The sequence below is a fragment of the Pseudophryne corroboree genome, chromosome 1, assembly GCF_028390025.1.
Source record: "Pseudophryne corroboree isolate aPseCor3 chromosome 1, aPseCor3.hap2, whole genome shotgun sequence".
Lineage (NCBI taxonomy): Eukaryota > Metazoa > Chordata > Amphibia > Anura > Myobatrachidae > Pseudophryne > Pseudophryne corroboree.
This window is the reverse complement of record NC_086444.1, coordinates 1060251521-1060274651: the sequence shown is the minus strand read 5'-3', so window position 1 is coordinate 1060274651 and position 23131 is coordinate 1060251521. Positions and strand designations below refer to the sequence as shown.

General features: G+C 43.5%; 1 protein-coding gene across 1 annotated transcript in view; it reads left to right on the top strand.

Annotated features, from left to right (window-relative positions):
• The window catches only part of KIT (KIT proto-oncogene, receptor tyrosine kinase), a 113845-nt gene that overhangs the window by 77526 nt on the left and 13188 nt on the right, over positions 1-23131 (top strand). The window contains exons 9-17 of the mRNA XM_063920918.1: positions 189-370; positions 515-615; positions 735-861; positions 1264-1368; positions 1453-1563; positions 5777-5927; positions 19798-19877; positions 20166-20293; positions 22248-22370. Coding sequence (XP_063776988.1) covers positions 189-370; positions 515-615; positions 735-861; positions 1264-1368; positions 1453-1563; positions 5777-5927; positions 19798-19877; positions 20166-20293; positions 22248-22370 — 1108 coding nt within the window. The remainder of the gene's footprint in view (positions 1-188; positions 371-514; positions 616-734; positions 862-1263; positions 1369-1452; positions 1564-5776; positions 5928-19797; positions 19878-20165; positions 20294-22247; positions 22371-23131) is intronic.

The following is a 23131-nucleotide window of genomic DNA, read 5'->3' as shown; positions in this document are numbered from 1 at the left end:
CTATTCCCTACCACACATACACACTAGGGAGCCAATTAACCTACCAGTATATTTGGGATTGTGGGAGGAAACCCACGCAAGCACGGGGAGAATATACAAGAGTGGGATTCAAAACCCACAACCTTAATGCTGTGAGGCAGTAATGCTAACTATTGCACCATCTGTATAACATGACATTGTTATTGCAGTTGTACAAACTCCCCGATGCCCCCATCCGACACAAAGTATATTCAGGAAAACTCATCACTTGGGCGTATGCTGGTGGAAAGCTACATTGACGTGAGCTCCTTTAAGAAAAACGGCACTGTGCAATGCATTGCGTCCAATGGTGTGGACAGCACCGCATCTCATTTCAGTTTTGCAATCAAAGGTAAATAAAACGATCTAATTGTATTAGTTTCATGCTAAGCCTGTTTGTGGTAGTACATCATTATACATTTATGAAAGAACACTTTTATGTATTTTATTAAGGTACTTGTGATATCTCAATGTACTGTTCCTTTGTTCCTGTTAGAAAACCCCCACACTTTATTCACTCCCCTGCTGATCGGGTTCATTGTGGCTGCTGCAGTGATGGGAGTCGCTGTGACTGTCCTTATGTACAAATACATGCAGGTACGTCAAATTTAGCACAATTAATGTTCATCCCTTGCTTGGCGCTGTGCAAGTAGCAGTACTTCTCTTTATATTTATTGATTACGTTTTTTTTATTTACTTCTTCTTTTGCTTAACAGAAACCCAAGTATGAAATACAGTGGAAAGTAGTAGAAGAAATCAATGGAAATAATTACGTTTATATTGACCCAACACAACTTCCTTACGACAACAAATGGGAATTCCCTAGAGACAGACTGTGCTTTGGTTAGTGTATTAGACTATACAGTAATTGTATTAAACTGGACACTTTTTTAGTATTTATTATCCTAGCCATAAAATATTGAAATTACAAAATGTCTGGGCATCACTTCTGTACTCACAAGTCTAAAACATAATACTCTTAAGCAGACAGTTGTATAAACTGTGGAAAACTATAAATATAAAATATGATCAATAGGCTAATGGCAGAATCTGATTGGCTCCTATGGGCTTCCGGTTGCTCTGGGTTACAATATTTGCAATTGCCTGCAATCCACTGTGCATAAGTATTGCCAAGTGTGTTCTGTTTTATCTTCATAGACTCTTCTATGTTATTCTAGTTGAATATTATAGTTTTTTATATTATACTGATCTGAAGGACTTTTTTTTAATTTCTTTTGTAACTAGGTAAAATTCTGGGTGCCGGTGCTTTTGGCAAAGTGGTTGAAGCCACTGCTTATGGCCTTTTGAAAGAAGACAATGCTCTTACAGTTGCTGTGAAAATGCTGAAACGTAAGCTCTGGTGCCTTTTTGTCTCCTGTCAATTGTTAATGACGCTTTACATCTGATGCTGAATAAAACTCTCTGTAATTGCAGCAAGTGCCCATGCCACGGAGAGGGAAGCACTTATGTCTGAACTGAAAGTCTTAAGCTATCTTGGCCATCACAAGAACATTGTGAATCTCCTGGGAGCTTGCACTGTGGGAGGTAAATGAATATATAAGTAACTATCATCTGTAAATAACCTCATGAAATATGTTTCTTCTAATATAAATCCATCTACATCCAACTGTTCTGAAATAGAACACTGTACAGTTAAAGAGGAAACCACAAAGTAGGTCTTTAATCAATATCTGCATGTCATTTAAGGGGTTTTCCGATTTTAGCAAATCCCTCCCAATTATAGTAACTTGGTAGGTGTCCCACTCTCGGAACCTCAATCCTTTGTTGTGTTTAGCAGGGCCCTGACACTTAAATATAGTTTGAGCCTGTACTGTTGTCACTGTGTGGTTCTTGCTGCATCCGGGGAGAACTAACATAGCTCCTCTAATGGAGAGTTGGATTAAAGTTGGATCAGCAGTTGTTGTGTTTATACATAAGAACCTGGGGCCATGAAAAATACTGGTGAGATGGGGCCCTTGAAAAATGAGTACTATAATTGGGATAATAATTTAGAAAAATTGGAGAGATCAATTTTATGATTGTTTTTATAAACCTCACAGAGAAACCTTTACCAGTCACCCCCTTTCCACTCACAACCACTGACCTAGATATCCCATACATGTTGCAGCTTGTATGGCTAAGTAGGACCTAATTGTGTGGGCCCAAAAAGTCTACTGATCAAGGCCAACATCTGGTCAGGATCTTTCAGATGTCATTTAGAACGGAGAATGAACCTGGTGGATGATTACTGTATGTGGTGATCATCCAACTGCACCACAGGAGACTCATTGGGGTATATTTACTACTAGAAGATAATAGTCAGAATCATTGGTTGCTATGGGCAACAACTCCACTTATGAAAACTTCATTTTAGTAAATATACCCCATAGTGTATGGCCAGATCTGTCTGATCAGATCATCAGTCTGAATACTAGACCACAAAGACTTCGGATCACACTTCTGATGGGCACAGCCATAGTGGTAGGACAGAAAGTGCATAGGTTTCAGCTTACGTCAATTGAAATTTTAAATTAATTTTAAATTTTACGCTTCATGCTTTGGGACAATTCAGATATGTAAAATTATTCGGAAGTGTTACCAGATTTACCATTCAAGAAACTGCCCTTTATTACCAAGACTCAGCTCTCCCTGCTCCATTTATATGTTGGAATCGAAAAGTGTGTGTGTGTGTGTGTGTGTGTGTGTGTGTGTGTGTGTGTGTGTGTGTGTGTGTATTTTCACATTTCTAAGCCACGAAAACACAGACATATCTGTACTCTGGTGATTACATGTATATACACCCTTTCACTCCTTATTACACCGTCAGTAAATATAGTTCTTTGCTTGGTAACAGAATGGGGAAGTTGGACACACAGATAGTGTATGCTCGTGAAATAGGCTGTATCCCTGTCACGTATCACAGACAGGTAATATGATAGATTAGTCTGGTGTATTTTTTATGTGGAACTATTTTTTTATTTTTTTTTAAAGTACACTGTACTGCCAAAAACATACGTTTGCGACATAAGCCACCTGGTTGCCTAAGGGTTAATGATAATTATTTAATTGCAAATACAGCTTAAGTCCCAGTGTGTGACTAAGCCTTATGGAGCCAGTGAAAATTAAAGCAGTGTTAATGTGGACTTGTGCTGCTATATGTGGAGCATAGTAAATGTGTCAGCAATCATTCTTCGTCAGACAGAAACACACACTCTATTCAGTAGAGTTCAAGCATTGATATGCTTTAATACTATCTCTCTCTGGTGGATTACATGCATAGTAGACTTGCGCCTGGGCAGTCACAGAGAGCTTACCCTCCTCTTTCTATAAACAGTGTCTCACACTAGTACGACTTGTGATAATGTATGTGTGTGACAATCAATTTGGTTCTACCAAGAAAGCATCAGTGTTCGCCACAGATGAGGCTAGTAACCGCAGCTCTTTAATCTGTGTGCATGCCTTTGTGTGTGCTTATTCTCCAGACAAGTGTCTCAGTCACATGCTGTTTACCTTAGACGTGTAACTGATGATAGACTATCCAACATCAGAGGTGGGGGAGGGGGCTGGTTGTTGTGGTAAAAGCTATGCTCAGTTAAAGACCGCTAAGCCTAAAATATGACTTGCCTTATATAAAAGAGCCGCTATTCACAATTACAGCTATATCAGTGAAAGTTTCCACGTCCTTACAGAGCTGGAAATATCTTGTTTTATGTTAATTTTGTCTGTGCAGCTGAAAACTAGCTAATGTTTTGTGTTATCTTTTCTGCAAAGTCTGGGAGACAATACCTAATGGTCTGTGTCCTTCACTGATGTCACTGCAGGATGTCCATCCCTATGATCACAACTTTTTCTAAAGTGGCTTCAACACTAATATGTTTGTGAAATGTATACATCTATGGGGGTCATTCCGAGTTGTTCGCTCGCAAGCGGATTTTAGCAGATTTGCTCATGCTAAGCCGCCGCCTACTGGGAGTGAATCTTAGCATCTTAAAATTGCGAACGAAGTATTCGCAATATTGCGATTACACACCTCGTAGCAGTTTCTGAGTAGCTCCAGACTTACTCGGCATCTGCGATCATTTCACAGCTTGTTGTTCCTGGTTTGACGTCACAAACACACCCAGCGTTCGCCCAGACACTCCTCCGTTTCTCCGGCCACTCCTGCGTTTTTTCCGGAAACGGTAGCGTGTTTTCCCACACGCCCATAAAACGGCCTGTTTCCGCCCAGTAACACCCATTTCCTGTCAATCACATTACGATCGCCAGAACGATGAAAAAGCCGTGAGTAAAAATCCTAACTACATAGCAAATTTACTTGGCGCAGTCGCAGTGCGGACATTGCGCATGCGCATTAAGCGGAAAATCGCTGCGATGCGAAGATTTTTACCGAGCGAACAACTCGGAATGACCCCCTATATTATTAGTGGCTATTTAATATTAGCCCACTTGTATTTTAGGGTTAATGACTCTATAATTCACACGTCTTTAACTTGTGGCACTGGTGTGGATTTTGTAGCAGCCATTCATTATAAACGTCAGCCTATGGAACTCTGGTTTTCCAGACGCCTTCTAGGTACACTGTTTAAATTAAGGATTTTTATTTGCTTTGAATTGTGAGATGTCCTGGGAGTTAGTCAGCCTATCCTCCTGAAGCTACTGAATTTTTATATTGTAGTTAAGAATTTTGAGCTAGACTGGAATATTCCCACAGAAACCTTGAATACAATGTTCTGCAACCACATTTATCTCCTGACGGCCAAACTGAGATAACCTCAGCTGAAATAATTAATATGGAAGATATGTTCACCATTAATTTACTTGGAAAATCAGTGGGAAAATCAGGAGCAGAACATAGTATTCTGAGCAAAATAGGACACAGTTTGCAAACTGCTAGAGAGTGTGTTCAGTCAAAACAGAATATATATATTAAAGAAGAGCACTACTGATGGATTCATGGGCAAGTGTATTTGTCATGTACAATGATGCTTGATGAGTGCAGCTAATATAGAATTAAATATAATGGAAGGTTTATGTTACGCCGATGAAAGGCCTTATTGCCTATTGACTCCTCTAACGGGTTCTTTAAACTGATAAAGTACACTGACTGGATTTTCTTTTACTTTTGTCTTAATGATCAATAACAATTACTTAGATTGGAAATGCAGCTAAAAAAAACGTGTTAAACATAGGAATACCTTAGAACGAACAATTGTATATTGTGATCTTTCCTGTCACCTATCACTGCAGTGTAAGTAAATAGATTTATAAAAGCTCTCAGCAAGCTGGAAGTAAGACGCGAGGAATCACAAGATCTGTAGCAAGCCCTAAAATAAGTCAATATTTCACCTAATTGTTCATGTTACTTAAACAGGCAATGGTTTGCATTAATAAGATGTCACATTTGGATGTATAAATGTGTAAAATTATCTTTTTTTTTATTGCAAGGCAATGAGCTATTTAATCTTTTCAATATTTGATTAGACTTGCTACTGGCATTTCATTTACTGGCAGTGTGCCGCTGAGCGGCGCCGCAATGTCCACCTGCGCACATATCAGCCATTTACAGCACTACGCAGCTTTATGCGGTGAGAGCGCAAAACTTGCAATATGGATGGAGGCAATTTGGCATTCCGGAATCCATCACTGCCTTTGCATTGAATTGAATCGCCTCCCCCCATACTGCGCTAAAATGTGTCACACTGTAAAAGCATATGTTCAACTTTCCCATAACATATATGAATTTTGATTTGTTCACCAGGCCCCACTCTGGTCATCACTGAATATTGTTGCTACGGAGATCTACTGAATTATCTGAGAAGAAAGCGTGATTCCTTCATCTGCCCAAAATTTGAAGACCATTCAGAAAATGCCCTTTACAAGAACCTTCTTAACTCAAGGAATCATGTTTGGTGAGCAGAGATATGGTTTTCATATATTCTTTTACTAATGGGATAAACTAATTAAAAATAGCTGTATTAGTGTGAACTCGTGAGGTGCTTTGTCCAGGTATATTTTGTAAATAGGTAAGACAAAGTGAGAATGTGAGCCTTTTGCCCCCATTTATCATATACAGGTTGAGTATCCCATATCCAAATATTCAGAAATACGGAATATTCCAAAATACAGAATTTTTTGAGTGAGATAATGAAACCTTTGTTTTCTGATGGCTCAATGTACACAGACTTTGTTTAATATACAGGTTATTAAAAATATTGTATTAAATGACCTTCAGGCTGTGTGTATAAGGTGTATATGAAACATAAATGATTTGTGTGAATGTACACACACTTTGTTTAATGCACAAAGTTATTAAAAATATTGTATTAAATGACTTCCAGGCTGTGTGTATAAGATGTATATGAAACATAAATGCATTCTATGCTTAGACTTAGGTTCCATCACCATGATATCTCATTATGGTATGCAATTATTCCAAAATACGGAAAAATCTGATATCCAAAATACTTCTGGTCCCAAGCATTTTGGATAAGGGATACTCAACCTGTATAGTAAATAAAACAACAGTTATTGACTAAAAATGTTACCATTATATTATACACAGGTGACGTACATATATATTTGGTTAAAATATATCCTTAAGGTGCATACACACGGTGAGATATTGTCTAAGTGCCGATTTTGACTTTGCGATTTCCCTTGAACTCCCTGGAGCCCAAAACCACCGATATTGACTATCTTTACTTGCGATTTTGACTGTATACAATTTTGACTATACTAGAAACTAGCTTGTACACAATATAGTCAAAATTGCCATGCCTGCACAGTCTATTTTTTCTTGCGCTACCGAGCCCACGGGAGCGCACATTGGTATCGCAAGCTGTGTACACACGGTGCGATATGTGCTAACTTTTCTTACGATTTTGACTATATAGTCAAAATCGTAAGCACACATCGCACTGTGTGTATGCACCTTTATGCTTAGTAATGTCACTCAAGTAAACGTATTTATATTTGGGGAGCAGTGAGGCCACTTGGGTCACATACTGTAACTCATCTTGAACGTCTTCTGTGATGGAATGTGTAGCTGTCAGTAAAGGTAAAACACACCTGGATATGAAAGTGAATTCATAGTGCTGTAAGGTAATAATGCTTGCCACTACGCCATCTTCTACCGTATTAAATATAAAATACTTTTACTCACATACAAGGCTATTAACCAAACTGCACCAACATACATCTCTTCACTCATCTCAAAATATCTCCCTACCCGACCTCTCCGCTCTGCACAAGATCTACGTCTCTCATCCACACGCATTACTTGTTCACACTCAAAATTACAGGACTTTATCCGGGCTTCACCCACTCTGTGGAATGCCCTCCCACGCACAGTAAGACCCGCCTCTAGTCTCCAAACCTTTAAATGTTCCCTGAAAACTCACCTCTTCAGACAAGCCTATCAAATTCCAGACCCACCCACATAACCTTCAGTGCTTCCCTATCTAATTACATCCTCTGTAGAGTATTCATAACATCACATATCTTGTCTTTCTTTAGTCTCACACTCTCCTGACACTTGGATAACTTTGTGGGGTATCATCATACAACCTATTAAGAACCTAGCAATCTGGTGGACCATTATGCAATAGGTAGCATCTATCCTTGTGTATCTATGCCTATTTCCCTATAGATTTTAAGCTTGCGAGCAGGGCCTTCCTACCTCTATGTCTGTCTGTTTTTACCCAGTTTTGTTCTATTACTGTTGTTCTAATTGTAAAGCGCAACGGAATATGCTGCGCTATATAAGAAACTGTTAATAATAATAATAATAATAATAATAATCTTTGCTGCCCCATTATAAGTAATACTGTACCCAAGATAAAAAAAAACATATCAGAAGTCACCTTTGGAGTAACAGCCGTGTGCTTTCATTTGGTCACAGACCACATCCGTGACCTTTATAATCATTTTACATTAGGGGCTATTTATTCTAATTATCTGAACTGTTTTTCTCTGACGTCCTAAGTGGATGCTGGGGACTCCGTCAGGACCATGGGGATTAGCGGCTCCGCAGGAGACAGGGCACAAAACTAAAGCTTTAGGATCAGGTGGTGTGTACTGGCTCCTCCACCTATGACCCTCCTCCAAGCCTCAGTTAGGTTTTTGTGCCCGTCCGAGCAGGGTGCAATCTAGGTGGCTCTCTTAAGGAGCTGCTTAGAAAAAGTTTTTAGGTTTCTTATTTTCAGTGAGTCCTGCTGGCAACAGGCTCACTGCATCGAGGGACTTAGGGGAGAGAAGTTCAACTCACCTGCGTGCAGGATGGATTGGCTTCTTAGGCTACTGGACACCATTAGCTCCAGAGGGAGTCGGAACACAGGTCTCACCCTGGGGTTCGTCCCGGAGCCGCGCCGCCGACCCCCCTTGCAGATGCTGAAGATTGAAGGTCCAGAAACCGGCGGCAGAAGGCTTTTCAGTCTTCATGAAGGTAGCGCACAGCACTGCAGCTGTGCGCCATTGTTGTCACACACTTCACACCAACGGTCACGGAGGGTGCAGGGCGTTGCTGGGGGCGCCCTGGGCAGCAATGTATAATACCTTATTCTGGCTAAAAATACATCACATATAGCCCCTGGAGGCTATATGGATGTATTTAACCCCTGCCAGGTCTCAGAAAAACGGGAGAAGAAGCCCGCCGAAAAGGGGGCGGGGCCTATTCTCCTCAGCACACAGCGCCATTTTCCCTCACAGAAAGGCTGGTGGGAAGGCTCCCAGGCTCTCCCCTGCACTGCACTACAGAAACAGGGTTAAAACAGAGAGGGGGGGCACTTATTTGGCGATATATATATATATATTAAAATGCTATAAGGGAAAAACACTTATATAAAGGTTGTCCCTGTATAATATAGCGTTTTTGGTGTGTGCTGGCAAACTCTCCCTCTGTCTCCCCAAAGGGCTAGTGGGGTCCTGTCCTCTATCAGAGCATTCCCTGTGTGTGTGCTGTGTGTCGGTACTTGTGTGTCGACATGTATGAGGACGATGTTGGTGAGGAGGCGGAGCAATTGCCGGTAATGGTGATGTCACTCTCTAGGGAGTCGACACCGGAATGGATGGCTTATTTAAGGAATTACGTGATAATGTCAACACGCTGCAAGGTCGGTTGACGACATGAGACGGCCGGCAAACCAATTAGTACCTGTCCAGGCGTCTAAAACACCGTCAGGGGCGTTAAAACGTCCTTTTACCTCAGTCGGTCGACACAGACACGGACACTGACTCCAGTGTCGACGGTGAAGAAACAAACGTATTTTCCTTTAGGGCCACACGTTACTTGTTAAGGGCAATGAAGGAGATGTTACATATTTCTGATACTACAAGTACCACAAAAAAGGGTATTATGTGGAGTGTGAAAAAACTACATGTGGTTTTTCCTGAATCAGATAAATTAAATGAAGTGTGTGATGATGCGTGGGTTTCCCCCGATAGAAAATTATTGGCGGTATACCTTTTCCCGCCAGAAGTTATGGCGCGTTGGGAAACACACCTTAGGGTGGATAAGGCGCTCACACGCTTATAAAAACAAGTGGCGTTACCGTCTCCAGATACGGACGCCCTCAAGGAGCCAAAAGATAGGAGGTTGGAAAATATCCTAAAAAGTATATACACACATACTGGTGTTATACTGCGACCAGCGATCGCCTCAGCCTGGATGGGCAGCGCTGGGGTGGCTTGGTCGGATTCCCTGACTGGAAATATTGATACCCTTGACAGGGACAGTATTTTATTGACTATAGAGCATTTAAAAGATGCATTTCTATATATGCGAAACTCTGGCATCAAGAGTAAGTGCGATGTCCATATCTGCCAGACGATGTTTCTGGACACGACAGTGGTCAGGTGATGCAGATTCCAAACGGCACATGGAAGTATTGCCGTATAAAGGGGAGGAGTTATTTGGGGTCGGTCCATCGGACCTGGTGGCCACGGCAACAGCTAGAAAATCCACCTTTTTTACCCCAAGTCACATCTCAGCAGAAAAAGACATAGTCTTTTCAGCCTCAGTCCTTTCGTCCCCATAATATCTGCCCAGGGATAGAGGTAAGGGAAGAAGACTGCAGCAGGCAGCCCATTCCCAGGAACAGAAGCCTTGCACCGCTTCTGCCAAAAGTCCTCAGCATGACGCTGGGGCCGTACAAACAGGTGCGGTGGGGGGTCGTCTCAAGAGTTTCAGCACGCAGTGGGCTCACTCGCAAGTGGACCCCTGGATCCTACAAGTAGTATCCCAGGGGTACAGATTGGAAATTCGAGACGTCTCCCCCTCGCAGGTTCCTGAAGTTTGCTTTACCAACGTCTACCTCCGACAGGGAGGCAGTATTGGAAACAATTCACAAGCTGTATTCCCAGCAGGTGATAATCAAAGTACCCCTCCTACAACAAGTAAAGGGGTATTATTCCACACTATATTGTGGTACTGAAGCCAGACGGCTCGGTGAGACCTATTCTAAATGGAGTCACTCAGAGCAGTGATAGCGAACCAGGAAGAAGGGGACTATATGGTGTCCCTGGACATCAAGGATGCTTACCTCCATGTCCAAATTTGCCCTTCTCACAAAGGGTACCTCAGGTTCGTGGTACAAAACTGTCACTATCAATTTCAGACGCTGCCGTTTGGATTGTCCACGGCACCCCGGGTCTTTACCAAGGTAATGGCCGAAATGATGATTCTTCTTCAAAGAAAAGGCGTCTTAATTATCCCTTACTTGGACGATCTCCTGATAAGGGCAAGGTCCAGAGAACAGTTGGAGGTCGGAGTAGCACTATCTCAAGTAGTTCTACGACAGCACGGGTGGATTCTAAATATTCCAAAATCGCAGCTGTCTCCGACGACACGTCTGCTGTCCCTAGGGATGATTCTGGACACAGTCCAGAAAAAGGTGTTTCTCCCGGAGGAGAAAGCCAGGGAGTTATCCGAGCTAGTCAGGAACCTCCAAAAACCAGGAAAAGTGTCAGTGCATCATTGCACAAGGGTCCTGGGAAAAATGGTGGCTTCTTACGAAGCGATTCCATTCGGCAGATTTCACGCAAGAACTTTTCAGTGGGATCTGCTGGACAAATGGTCCGGATCGCATCTTCAGATGCATCAGCGGATAACCCTGTCTCCAAGGACAAGGGTGTCTCTTCTGTGGTGGCTGCAGAGTGCTCATCTACTAAAGTGCCACAGTTATGCATTCAGGACTGGGTCCTGGTGACCACGGATTCCAGCTTGAAAGGCTGGGGAGCAGTCACACAGGGAAAAAAATTTCCAGGGAGTGTGATCAAGTCTGGGGACTTCTCTCCGCATAAATATACTGGAGCTAAGAGCAATTTACAATGCTCTAAGCTTAGCAAGACCTCTGCTTCAAGGTCAGCCGGTATTGATCCAGTGGGACAACATCACGGCAGTCGCCCACGTAAACAGACAGGGCGGCACAAGAAGCAGGAGGACAATGGCAGAAACTGCAAGGATTCTTCGCTGGGCGGAAAATCATATGATAGCACTGTCAGCAGTTTTCATTCCGGGAGTGGACAACTGGGAAGCAGACTTCCTCAGCACGACCTCCACCCGGGAGAGTGGGGACTTCATCGAGAAGTTGTTTCCACATGATTGTGCACCGTTGGGAAAGACCAAAGGTGGACATGATGGCGTCCCGCCTGAACAAAAAACTGGACAGGTATTGCGCCAGGTCAAGAGACCCTCAGGAAATAGCTGTGGACGTTCTGGTAACACCATGGGTGTACCAGTCGGTGTATGTGTTCCCTCCTCTGCTTCTCATACCAAAGGTACTGAGAATTATAAGACGTAGAGGAGTAAGAACTATACTCGTGGCTCCGGATGGGCCAAGAAGGACTTGGTACCCGGAACTTCATGAGATGCTCACAGAGGACTCAGGGCCTCTGCCGATAAGAAGGGACTTGCTTCAGCAAGTACCATGTCTGTGCCAAGACTTACCGCGGGTGCGTTTGACGGCATGGCGGTTGAACGCCGGATCCTAAGGGAAAAAAGGCATTCCGGAAGAGGTCATTCCTACCCTGGTCAAAGCCAGGAAGGAGGTGACCGCACAACATTATCACCACATGTGGCGAAAATATGTTGCGTGGTGTGAGGCCAGGAAGGCCCCACGAAGAAATTTCAACTCGGTCGATTCCTGCATTTCCTGAAAACAGGAGTGTCTATGGGCCTCAAATTGGGGTCCATTAAGGTTCAAATTTCGGCCCTGTCGATTTTCTTCCAGAAAGAATTGGCTTCAGTTCCTGAAGTCCAGAAATTTGACAAGGGAGTACTGCATATACAACCCCCTTTTGTGCCTCCAGTGGCACTGTGGGATCTCAACGTAGTCCTGGGATTCCTCAAATCACGTTGGTTTAAACCGCTCAAATCTGTGGATTTGAAATATCTCACATGGAAAGTGACCATGATGTTGGCCCTGGCCTCGGCCAGGCGAGTGTCAGAATTGGCGGCTTTGTCTCACAAAAGCCCATATCTGATTGTCCATTCGGACAGGGCAGAGCTGCGGACTCGTCCCCAGTTTCTCCCTAAGGTGGTGTCAGCGTTTCATCTGAACCAGCTTATTGTGGTACCTGCGGCTACTAGAGACTTGGAGGACTCCAAGTTGCTAGATGTTGTCAGGGCCCTGAAAATATAGATTTCCAGGACGGCTGGAGTCAGGAAAACTGACTTGCTGTTATCCTGTATGCACCCAAAAAACTGGGTGCTCTTGATTCTAAGCAGACGATTGCTAGTTGAATGTGTAGTACAATTCAGCTTGCACATTCTGTGGCAGGACTGCCACAGCCAAAATATATAAATGCCCATTCCACAAGGAAGGTGGGCTCATCTTGGGCGACTGCCCGAGGGGTCTCGGCTTTACAACTTTGCCGAGCTGCTACTTGGTCAGGGGCACACCCTGGCTGAGGAGGACCTGGAGTTCTCTCACTCGGTGCTGCAGAGTCATCCGCACTCTCCCGCCCGTTTGGGAGCTTTGGTATAATCCCCATGGTCCTGACGGAGTCCCCAGCATCCACTTAGGACGTCAGAGAAAATAAGATTTCTCTAACGTCCTAGTGGATGCTGGGGACTCCGTCAGGACCATGGGGAATAGCGGGCTCCGCAGGAGACAGGGCACATCTAAAAAAGCTTTTAGGTCACATGGTGCGTACTGGCTCCTCCCCCTATGACCCTCCTCCAAGCCTCAGTTAGGTTTTTGTGCCCGTCCGAGAGGGTGCAATCTAGGTGGCTCTCCTAAAGAGCTGTTTAGAAAAGTTTTTTTTTTTAGGTTTCAATCTCAGTGATTCCTGCTGGCAACAGGATCACTGCATCGAGGGACTTAGGGGAGAGATTTCCAACTCACCTGCGTGCAGGATGGATTGGAGTCTTAGGCTACTGGACACTTAGCTCCAGAGGGAGTCGAAACACAGGTCAGCCTGGGGTTCGTCCCGGAGCCGCGCCGCCAATCCCCCTTACAGACGCTGAAGAGACGGCAGAACGGAGGTCCGGAAAACAGGCGGCAGAAGACTCCACAGTCTTCATGAAGGTAGCGCACAGCACTGCAGCTGTGCGCCATTGTTGTCACACGGCTCACTGACTCAGTCACGGAGGGTGCAGGGCGCTGCTGGGGGCGCCCTGGGCAGCAATATAATTACCTTTAGTGGCAAAATAAATACATCACATATAGCCATTAAGGCTATATGTATGTATTTTAACCCAGGCCAGTTTCTTAAAAACCGGGAGAAAAAGCCCGCCGAAAAAGGGGCGGAGCTTATTCTCCTCAGCACTCAGCGCCATTTTCCTGCTCAGCTCCGCTGGTGAGGAAGGCTCCCAGGACTCTCCCCTACACTGCACTACAGAAACAGGGTAACAAAGAGAAGGGGGGCATAAATTGGCGATATTTATATATTAAGAGCGCATATATAGTAAACAACACCTTCTAGGGTTGTTTATATACATTTATAGCGCTTTTGGTGTGTGCTGGCAAACTCTCCCTCTGTCTCCCCAAAGGGCTAGGGGGTCCTGTCTTCGATTAGAGCATTCCCTGTGTGGCTGCTGTGTGTCGGTACGTGTGTGTCGACATGTATGAGGACGATGTTGGTGTGGAGGCAGAGCAATTGCCGATGATGGTAATGTCACCCCCTAGGGAGTCGACACCGGAATGGATGGCTTTAGTTATGGAATTACGTGATAATGTCAGCACACTACAAAAGTCAGTTGACGAAATAAGACGCCCGGCAAACCAGTTAGTACCGGTTCAGGCGTCTCAGACACCGTCAGGGGCTGTAAAACGTCCTTTACCTCAGTCAGTCGACACGGGTACCGACACAGATGAATCTAGTGTCGACGGTGAAGAAACAAACGTATTTTCCAATAGGGCCACACGTTATATGATCACGGCAATGAAGGAGGCTTTGCAGATCTCTGATACTGCTGGTACCTCAAAAAGGGGTATTATGTGGGGGGTGAAAAAACTACCTGTATTTTTCCCAGAATCAGAGGAATTGAATGATGTGTGTGATGAAGCGTGGGTTACCCCCGATAGAAAATTGCTAATTTCAAAGAAGTTATTGGCATTATACCCTTTCCCACCAGAGGTTAGGGCGCGCTGGGAAACACCCCCTAGGGTGGATAAGGCGCTCACACGTTTATCAAAGCAAGTGGCGTTGCCGTCTCCTGATACGGCCGCCCTCAAGGATCCAGCAGATAGGAGGCTGGAAACTACACTGAAGAGTATATACACACATACTGGTGTTATACTGCGACCGGCAATAGCCTCAGCCTGGATGTGCAGTGCTGGGGTAGTGTGGTTGGATTCTCTGACTGAAAATATTGAGACCCTGGATAGGGACAGTATTTTATTGACTCTAGAGCAATTAAAGGATGCTTTTCTTTATATGCGAGATGCTCAGAGGGATGTTTGTACTCTAGCATCAAGAGTAAGCGCGATGTCCATATCTGCCAGAAGAAGTTTATGGACGCGACAGTGGTCAGGTGATGCGGATTCCAAGAGGCATATGGAAGTATTGCCATATAAAGGAGAGGAATTGTTTGGGGTCGGTCTTTCGGACCTGGTGACCACGGCAACTGCCGGCAAATCCACCTTTTTACCTCAGACCCCTTCCCAACAGAAAAAGACACCGTCTTTTCAGCCGCAGTCCTTTCGCTCCTATAAAAAGCGACCAAAAGGACAGTCTTATCTGCCGAGAGGCAGAGGAAAGGGTAAGAAAGGGCAGCAAGCAGCCACTGCCCAGGAACAGAAGCCCGCCCCGGCTTCTACAAAGCCATCAGCATGACGCTGGGGCTTTACAAGCGGACTCAGGAACGGTGGGGGGTCGACTCAAGATTTTCAGCAATCAATGGGCTCACTCACAAGTGGACCCGTGGGTCCTGCAGATAATATCTCAGGGTTACATGCTGGAGTTCGAAAGGTTTCCCCCTCGCCGGTTCCTAAAGTCTGCTTTACCAACGTCTCCCTCAGAAAGGACGTCGGTTTTGGAAGCCATTCACAAGCTGTATTCTCAGCAGGTGATAGTCAAGGTACCCCTCCTACAACAGGGAAAGGGGTATTATTCCACTCTATTTGTGGTACCGAAACCGGACGGTTCGGTAAGGCCTATTCTAAATCTGAAATCCTTGAACCTGTACATACAGAAATTCAAGTTCAAGATGGAGTCACTCAGGGCAGTGATAGCGAATCTGGAAGAAGGAGACTTCATGGTGTCCTTGGACATAAAAGATGCTTATCTACATGTCCCGATTTACCCCTCACACCAAGGGTATCTCAGGTTCGTGATACAAGACTGTCATTATCAGTTTCAAACGCTGCCGTTTGGTTTGTCCACGGCCCCTCGGGTCTTTACCAAGGTAATGACCGAAATGATGGTTCTTCTACGAAGAAAAGGCGTATTAATTATCCCTTACTTGGACGATCTCCTGATAAGGGCAAAGTCCAGAGAACAGCTGGAAGTCGGTGTGGCGCTAACACAAGTAGTGCTTCAGCAACACGGGTGGATTCTAAATCTTCCAAAATCTCAATTGACCCCGACAACGCATCTGCTGTTCCTGGGTATGATTCTGGACACGGTTCAGAAAAAGGTATTTCTCCCGGAAGAGAAAGCAAGGGAGTTATCCGAACTTGTCAGGAACCTCCTAAAACCAGGAACTGTGTCAGTACATCAATGCACAAGAGTCCTGGGAAAGATGGTCGCTTCGTACGAAGCGATTCCATTCGGCAGATTCCATGCACGGACATTTCAGTGGGATCTGCTGGACAAATGGTCCGGATCGCATCTGCACATGCATCAGCGGATAACACTGTCACCGAGAACAAGGTTGTCTCTCCTGTGGTGGTTGCAGACTGCCCATCTGTTAGTGGGCCGCAGATTCGGCATACAGGACTGGGTCCTGGTGACTACGGATGCCAGCCTACGAGGTTGGGGAGCAGTCACAAGGGGAAGAAACTTCCAGGGCGTGTGGTCAAACCTGGAGACGTCTCTTCACATAAATATACTGGAGCTAAGAGCGATCTACAATGCTCTAAGTCTGGCAAAACCGCTGCTTCAGGGTCAGCCGGTGTTGATCCAGTCCGACAACATCACGGCAGTCGCCCACGTAAACCGACAAGGCGGCACGAGAAGCAGGAGTGCAATGGCAGAAGCTGCAAGGATTCTGCGCTGGGCGGAGAATCATGTCATAGCACTGTCAGCAGTGTTCATCCCGGGAGTGGACAACTGGGAAGCAGATTTCCTCAGCAGACACGACCTTCACCCGGGAGAGTGGGGACTTCATCCAGAAGTTTTCCACATGATTGTGAACCGTTGGGAAAAACCAAAGGTGGACATGATGGCGTCTCGCCTCAACAAAAAATTGGACAGGTATTGCGCCAGGTCAAGAGACCCTCAGGCAATAGCTGTGGACGCTCTGGTAACACCGTGGGTGTACCAGTCAGTGTATGTGTTCCCTCCTCTGCCTCTCATACCAAAGGTACTGAGAATTATACGGAAAAGAGGAGTAAGAACAATACTGGTGGCTCCGGACTGGCCAAGAAGAACTTGGTATCCGGAACTTCAAGAGATGCTCACGGAGGATCCGTGGCCTCTACCTCTAAGAAGGGATCTGCTTCAGCAGGGACCTTGTATGTTCCAAGACTTACCGCGTCTGCGTTTGACGGCATGGCGGTTGAACGCCGGATTCTAAAAGAAAAGGGCATTCCAGAGGAAGTTATTCCTACCTTGATTAAGGCTAGAAAGGAAGTGACTGTACAACATTATCACCGCATTTGGCGGAAATATGTTGCGTGGTGTGAGGCCAAGAAGGCTCCAACGGAAGAATTTCAATTGGGTCGATTCTTACATTTCCTGCAAGCAGGATTGTCTATGGGCCTAAAATTGGGGTCCATTAAAGTTCAAATTTCGGCCTTATCAATTTTCTTCCAGAAGGAATTGGCGTCAGTGCCTGAAGTACAAACTTTTGTCAAAGGTGTACTACATATACAACCCCCAATAGTGCCTCCAGTGGCACCGTGGGATTTGAACGTGGTTCTAAATTTTCTCAAATCTCATTGGTTTGAGCCTTTAAAATCGGTAGAATTAAAATACCTTACATGGAAGGTAACCATGCTGTTGGCCCTGGCTTCAGCCAGGAGAGTTTCAGAGTTGGCAGCTTTGTCATACAAGAGCCCATATCTGATATTCCATTCGGACAGGGCAGAATTGAGGACACGTCCTCAATTTCTCCCTAAGGTGGTTTCGGCATTTCACTTGAACCAGCCTATTGTGGTGCCTGCGGCTACTAGCGACTTGGAGGACTCCAAGTTACTGGACGTTGTCAGAGCATTAAAAATATATATTTCAAGGACAGCTGGAGTCAGAAAATCTGACTCGTTGTTTACATTGTATGCACCCAACAAGATGGGTGCTCCTGCGTCTAAACAGACGATTGCACGTTGGATCTGTAGCACAATCCAACTTGCACATTCTGTGGCAGGCGTGCCACAGCCTAAATCTGTAAAGGCCCACTCCACAAGGAAGGTGGGCTCATCTTGGGCGGCTGCCCGAGGGGTCTCGGCATTACAACTTTGCCGAGCAGCTACGTGGTCAGGGGAGAACACGTTTGTAAAATTTTACAAATTTGATACTCTGGCTAAAGAGGACCTGGAGTTTTCTCATTCGGTGCTGCAGAGTCATCCGCACTCTCCCGCCCGTTTGGGAGCTTTGGTATAATCCCCATGGTCCTGACGGAGTCCCCAGCATCCACTAGGACGTTAGAGAAAATAAGAATTTACTTACCGATAATTCTATTTCTCGTAGTCCGTAGTGGATGCTGGGCGCCCATCCCAAGTGCGGATTGTCTGCAATGCTTGTACATAGTTATTGTTACAAAATCGGGTTATTACTGTTGTTGTGAGCCATCTTTTCAGAGGCTACTTCGTTTTGTTATCATACTGTTAACTGGGTTCAGATCACAAGTTGTACGGTGTGATTGGTGTGGCTGGTATGAGTCTTACCCGGGATTCAAGATCCTTCCTTATTGTGTACGCTCGTCCGGGCACAGTACCTAACTGAGGCTTGGAGGAGGGTCATAGGGGGAGGAGCCAGTACGCACCATGTGACCTAAAAGCTTTTTTAGATGTGCCCTGTCTCCTGCGGAGCCCGCTATTCCCCATGGTCCTGACGGAGTCCCCAGCATCCACTACGGACTACGAGAAATAGAATTATCGGTAAGTAAATTCTTATTTTTACTTACCGATAAATCTATTTCTCGTAGTCCGTAGTGGATGCTGGGCGCCCATCCCAAGTGCGGATTGTCTGCAATACTTGTACATAGTTATTGTTACAAAAAAATCGGGTTGTTATTGTTGTGAGCCGTCTGTTCAGAGGCTCCTACGTTTGTCATACTGTTAACTGGGTTTAGATCACAAGTTATACGGTGTGATTGGTGTGGCTGGTATGAGTCTTACCCGGGATTCAATATCCTTCCTTATTGTGTACGCTCGTCCGGGCACAGTATCCTAACTGAGGCTTGGAGGAGGGTCATAGGGGGAGGAGCCAGTACACACCACCTGATCCTAAAGCTTTAGTTTTGTGCCCTGTCTCCTGCGGAGCCGCTAATCCCCATGGTCCTGACGGAGTCCCCAGCATCCACTACGGACTACGAGAAATAGATTTATCGGTAAGTAAAATCTTATTATTGGCGTACCATGCATTCAGTCATATCAACGTATTTAAGAGCAGAAGGAATGTACCTGACCTATGTGCAGCATTTGTAGAAGGTCATGTTACATGTAAACAATATTGGCTTCAAATTTCCCCGGAGACTGGTCTATTGTTCATCACTTGCTGTCTTCCCCTCCTGATACTAATTGTTATAACTTCTGCTCCCAGCATATGTTATGACTTTATGGGACAGTGGAGCGAACCTGATGCTGGTACCCTGCATTAATAAACCAGCATATGACACATAAGAAGCCTTTGTAAAAAAAAAAAAAAAGAAAGAAAAGGTGGGCTTTAAGGACAGCAATTCATGGATGAAATAAAAGGGTCTGTTTCTCTGTTTAATGTATTCAGCTGGCTTTGTTGTTGAAACCAATGGTTGTGTCTCAGTGAGCTTCTGCAATTAGTACATAGACGTTGCATCCTGTGCTGCAGTTACTGAAGAATATGGATGTCAAGAGCTGTTATTCTTTTCTTCTGCCAAGGAAAACAATTCATATCCTTGTCTTTGTTCTTGGAATCTTCATTTATGGAACTGTAAATAGGGACACTGCTTTCAATTCTGTCCTTCCTCTTGTGTTCCAGTGATGGAATCAGCGAGTACATGGATATGAAACCAGGAGTACCTTATGTAGTGCCAACTAAGCCAGATAAGAGGAAATCAGGTAACTTTCATTCATTCTCCAAAATTGGATTTTACAGTGGCTTCAGCCACAAGTATTCCGCAGTCACTTACATGTACGTCATACAGAAGAAACACAATTTATGCCAAAGTGAAAGCTAAAATAATTGTATTTGTTAGAAAATGACCATATTTCTTCAAACTTCAAATTTCTGTTTAAATTTCACATAGTTTTATAGTGTGAAAAATAAAATAAAGTGGTACTTGCTTAGACCCAATGCAAGCTTGTGTAAACTTCAGTGTAACTGTTTAAACCGTTTATCTTGAATAGGTTCCTATGTTGATCAAGATGTCACCATTGCAATGCCTGAAGAGGATGATTTAGCCCTAGATACAGAAGATTTGATTAGTTTTTCATATCAAGTTGCACAGGGCATGAACTTCCTGGCGTCTAAAAATGTGAGTTAATACACAGATGCGCACAAACACACACACACACACACACACACACACACACACACACACACACACGTACACACACACACACACACACACACACACACACACATTTACTTGACTTACAAGGCAAAAACAAGGCTTCAAAAATAAATATATGGACTGATTATCTACATGGTTTATTCAGTGGTCTTGAACGTAAACTCAGGCGACTTAAAAATGGAACCATAACTATTCTTGCACCATTAATATTTTCAGACTTCTTTATGAGTTGTGCTTGGGGCCTGATTCATGTTCGTAAGTAAAGCAAAGAAACAAGCAACTGGACAAAACCATGTTGCACTGCAGGTGGAAAAAATGTAACATGTGCAGGGATATTTAGGTTTGGGTGGGGTGTGTCCAAACTGAAATCTAAATTGCAGTGTAACAATAAAATAACATTTGTGGGCTACATGCAAAAGCAGCCAGTATTTACCCTGCACAGGAAACATATAAATGTATTTGCTACCATTGTATGACAACATGGTTTGTTCCAGACACAAAGTTACTTGCTATTTTTGCTTTACTTATAAACATGAATGGACAAGTGGTACAGACATATTTGACACAGTGATCCCTTTGGCCAACTGATATATTCCATATAGACTCACTGTAATGTAAATCCAATAATAATGCTATATTAATAATTATAAATGCTATAATAATAATAATAATAATAATAATATTTATTATTATTTAAATAATAATAATGCTCAAAAGGAACAAGTCTTGTACTTGCTTTCTTTCATATTTAGTTATTTAAAGACTTATGACTATCATGGTCTCTAAGTTAGTCTTCAATTAGTATTACATATGTCTATGTTTACTTCATATTTTGTTTTAACATTTTTGCATTTGCATTAGCTCCTTAGGGGTCTATTTATTATCCCTTAATTTCTACAAAAGTAGGTGAAAATTAACATCTGGGTCGTTCATTATATAGGTCAGTGGTTCCCAATCTCGCTCCTCAAGTACCCCCAACAGTTCATGTTTTCCAGGTCATCTAGCAGTTGAACAGGTACATTCATTACCCACTGACACATTTTAAAAGACCCACGGGTGGAGTAAATTATTTCACTTGCAATCCTGTGAGGAGACCTGGGAAACATAAACTGTTAAGGGTACTTGAGGACCGAGGTTGGGAACCACTGATATAGGTAATACAGAAGATATCTGGAATATCTCCGGCTTAGCTTTCATTCCTAATCTACCCTAGCGTCGCCATACTATAGTATGTGGACCTAAATTTATCAAGCTCCGAAAATTCCAAATTTTCGGTGCTTGACAGCGGAATTGTGATTGTGAAAAGAGATCATTTCACATCCTTCCACCTCTGTTCATCTCCCTCTACTGGCCATCGAGAGCTTTGTGCACATGCGTGAACCTTAGTACATGGCAGTGCTGTTTCACTGCTACAGAAGTACCAGTGATAGGGATCACAGGGACAGCTGATCTTCAGATCAGCTGTCTCCGCACTGGAGCAATGTTTAATTGCTCATGTGTTTTTGTGTGTCCACCACTGCTGCTCGCAGTAAGTTGAATACAAAATGAGCACAGCCGAACAGCAGTGCTTAATGAATAGGTACCAAAGAGTCTATGGTTGTCTACTTGATTGTTCAAATTGTAACATTTTTACTTTTATTTAAAAGCGAGAACATTTTTTTTTTCTATTATCTTATGGTGTATACTGGGACTGCGGGTATATAAATAAGTCCCCGGGCTAATTCCATTTTCAGTAAATCAGTAAATGGAATTATTAAAGTAGAACATAGAATTACATTTTATTTTTTTACTTATCTCCACATAAAATTCAGTTCTAATGTACATAAAATATATTCTCAAGGGTTCTTTGCTTGCTGTGTGAGTTGTTTTTCATCTCCTATTCTTACCTAATTTACTTTAATTCTTTCTTTTACAGTGCATTCACCGAGACCTCGCAGCAAGAAATATCCTCCTCACTCACGGTCGAATAACAAAAATCTGCGACTTCGGCCTGGCTAGAGACATCAAAAATGACTCAAATTATGTGGTTAAAGGAAATGTAAGTCAAATCAGGTGTAATTCAGTTAGAGTTACTCAGTGTTCTCAAATTCACTTAGAAAACATTGAGAAGATAGCAAATCACATCAGGACGCTCTCTCTTGGAGAGTACATAATGATTTGGTGATATAATGTAAATCTTCATGTAAAAATGACACTTTAGTAGACCTTTTAGACACATTTTTATTGCCCATAATGGAAGTATTGTACATAATGTACATTTTACAAAAAAAATAAATGTTTTGACCTTTTTAAACCGATTAACAAATGGTGGAAAAGGTAATACAGCTGGAACTGTTGGATAGGAATATAGGGCAACCTATATTTCCAAGAGATTATTTTTTCTTCTGTTATTTCACTCAGTGATAAATACATAGATAATCATGAAGCTTTGTTAAATTACACGTTGGAATGCATTGTTCCTGTATTCTTTTTTGGAAACATTTCCACTAAATACATTGACAGAAAGTAGTAATGTCATGTACAGTGAACGCAGCCATTTTATGGAAACAAACCAGTAGTAATGAAATCCTAGTATTTATTTATTAACAGTTTCTTGTATAGCGCAGCAAATTCCGTTGTGCTTTACAATTGGAAATAACAATGATATAACAAAACTGGGTAATAACAAACAGTCATAGAGGTAGGAAGGCCCTGCTCGCCAACTTACAATCTACGGAAACATCACTAGGCATGGGAAGCAAAGCTAGGCCACGTCCATCGACTATTGATTTGACTCAGAAAATGGCCAACTCAATTGTG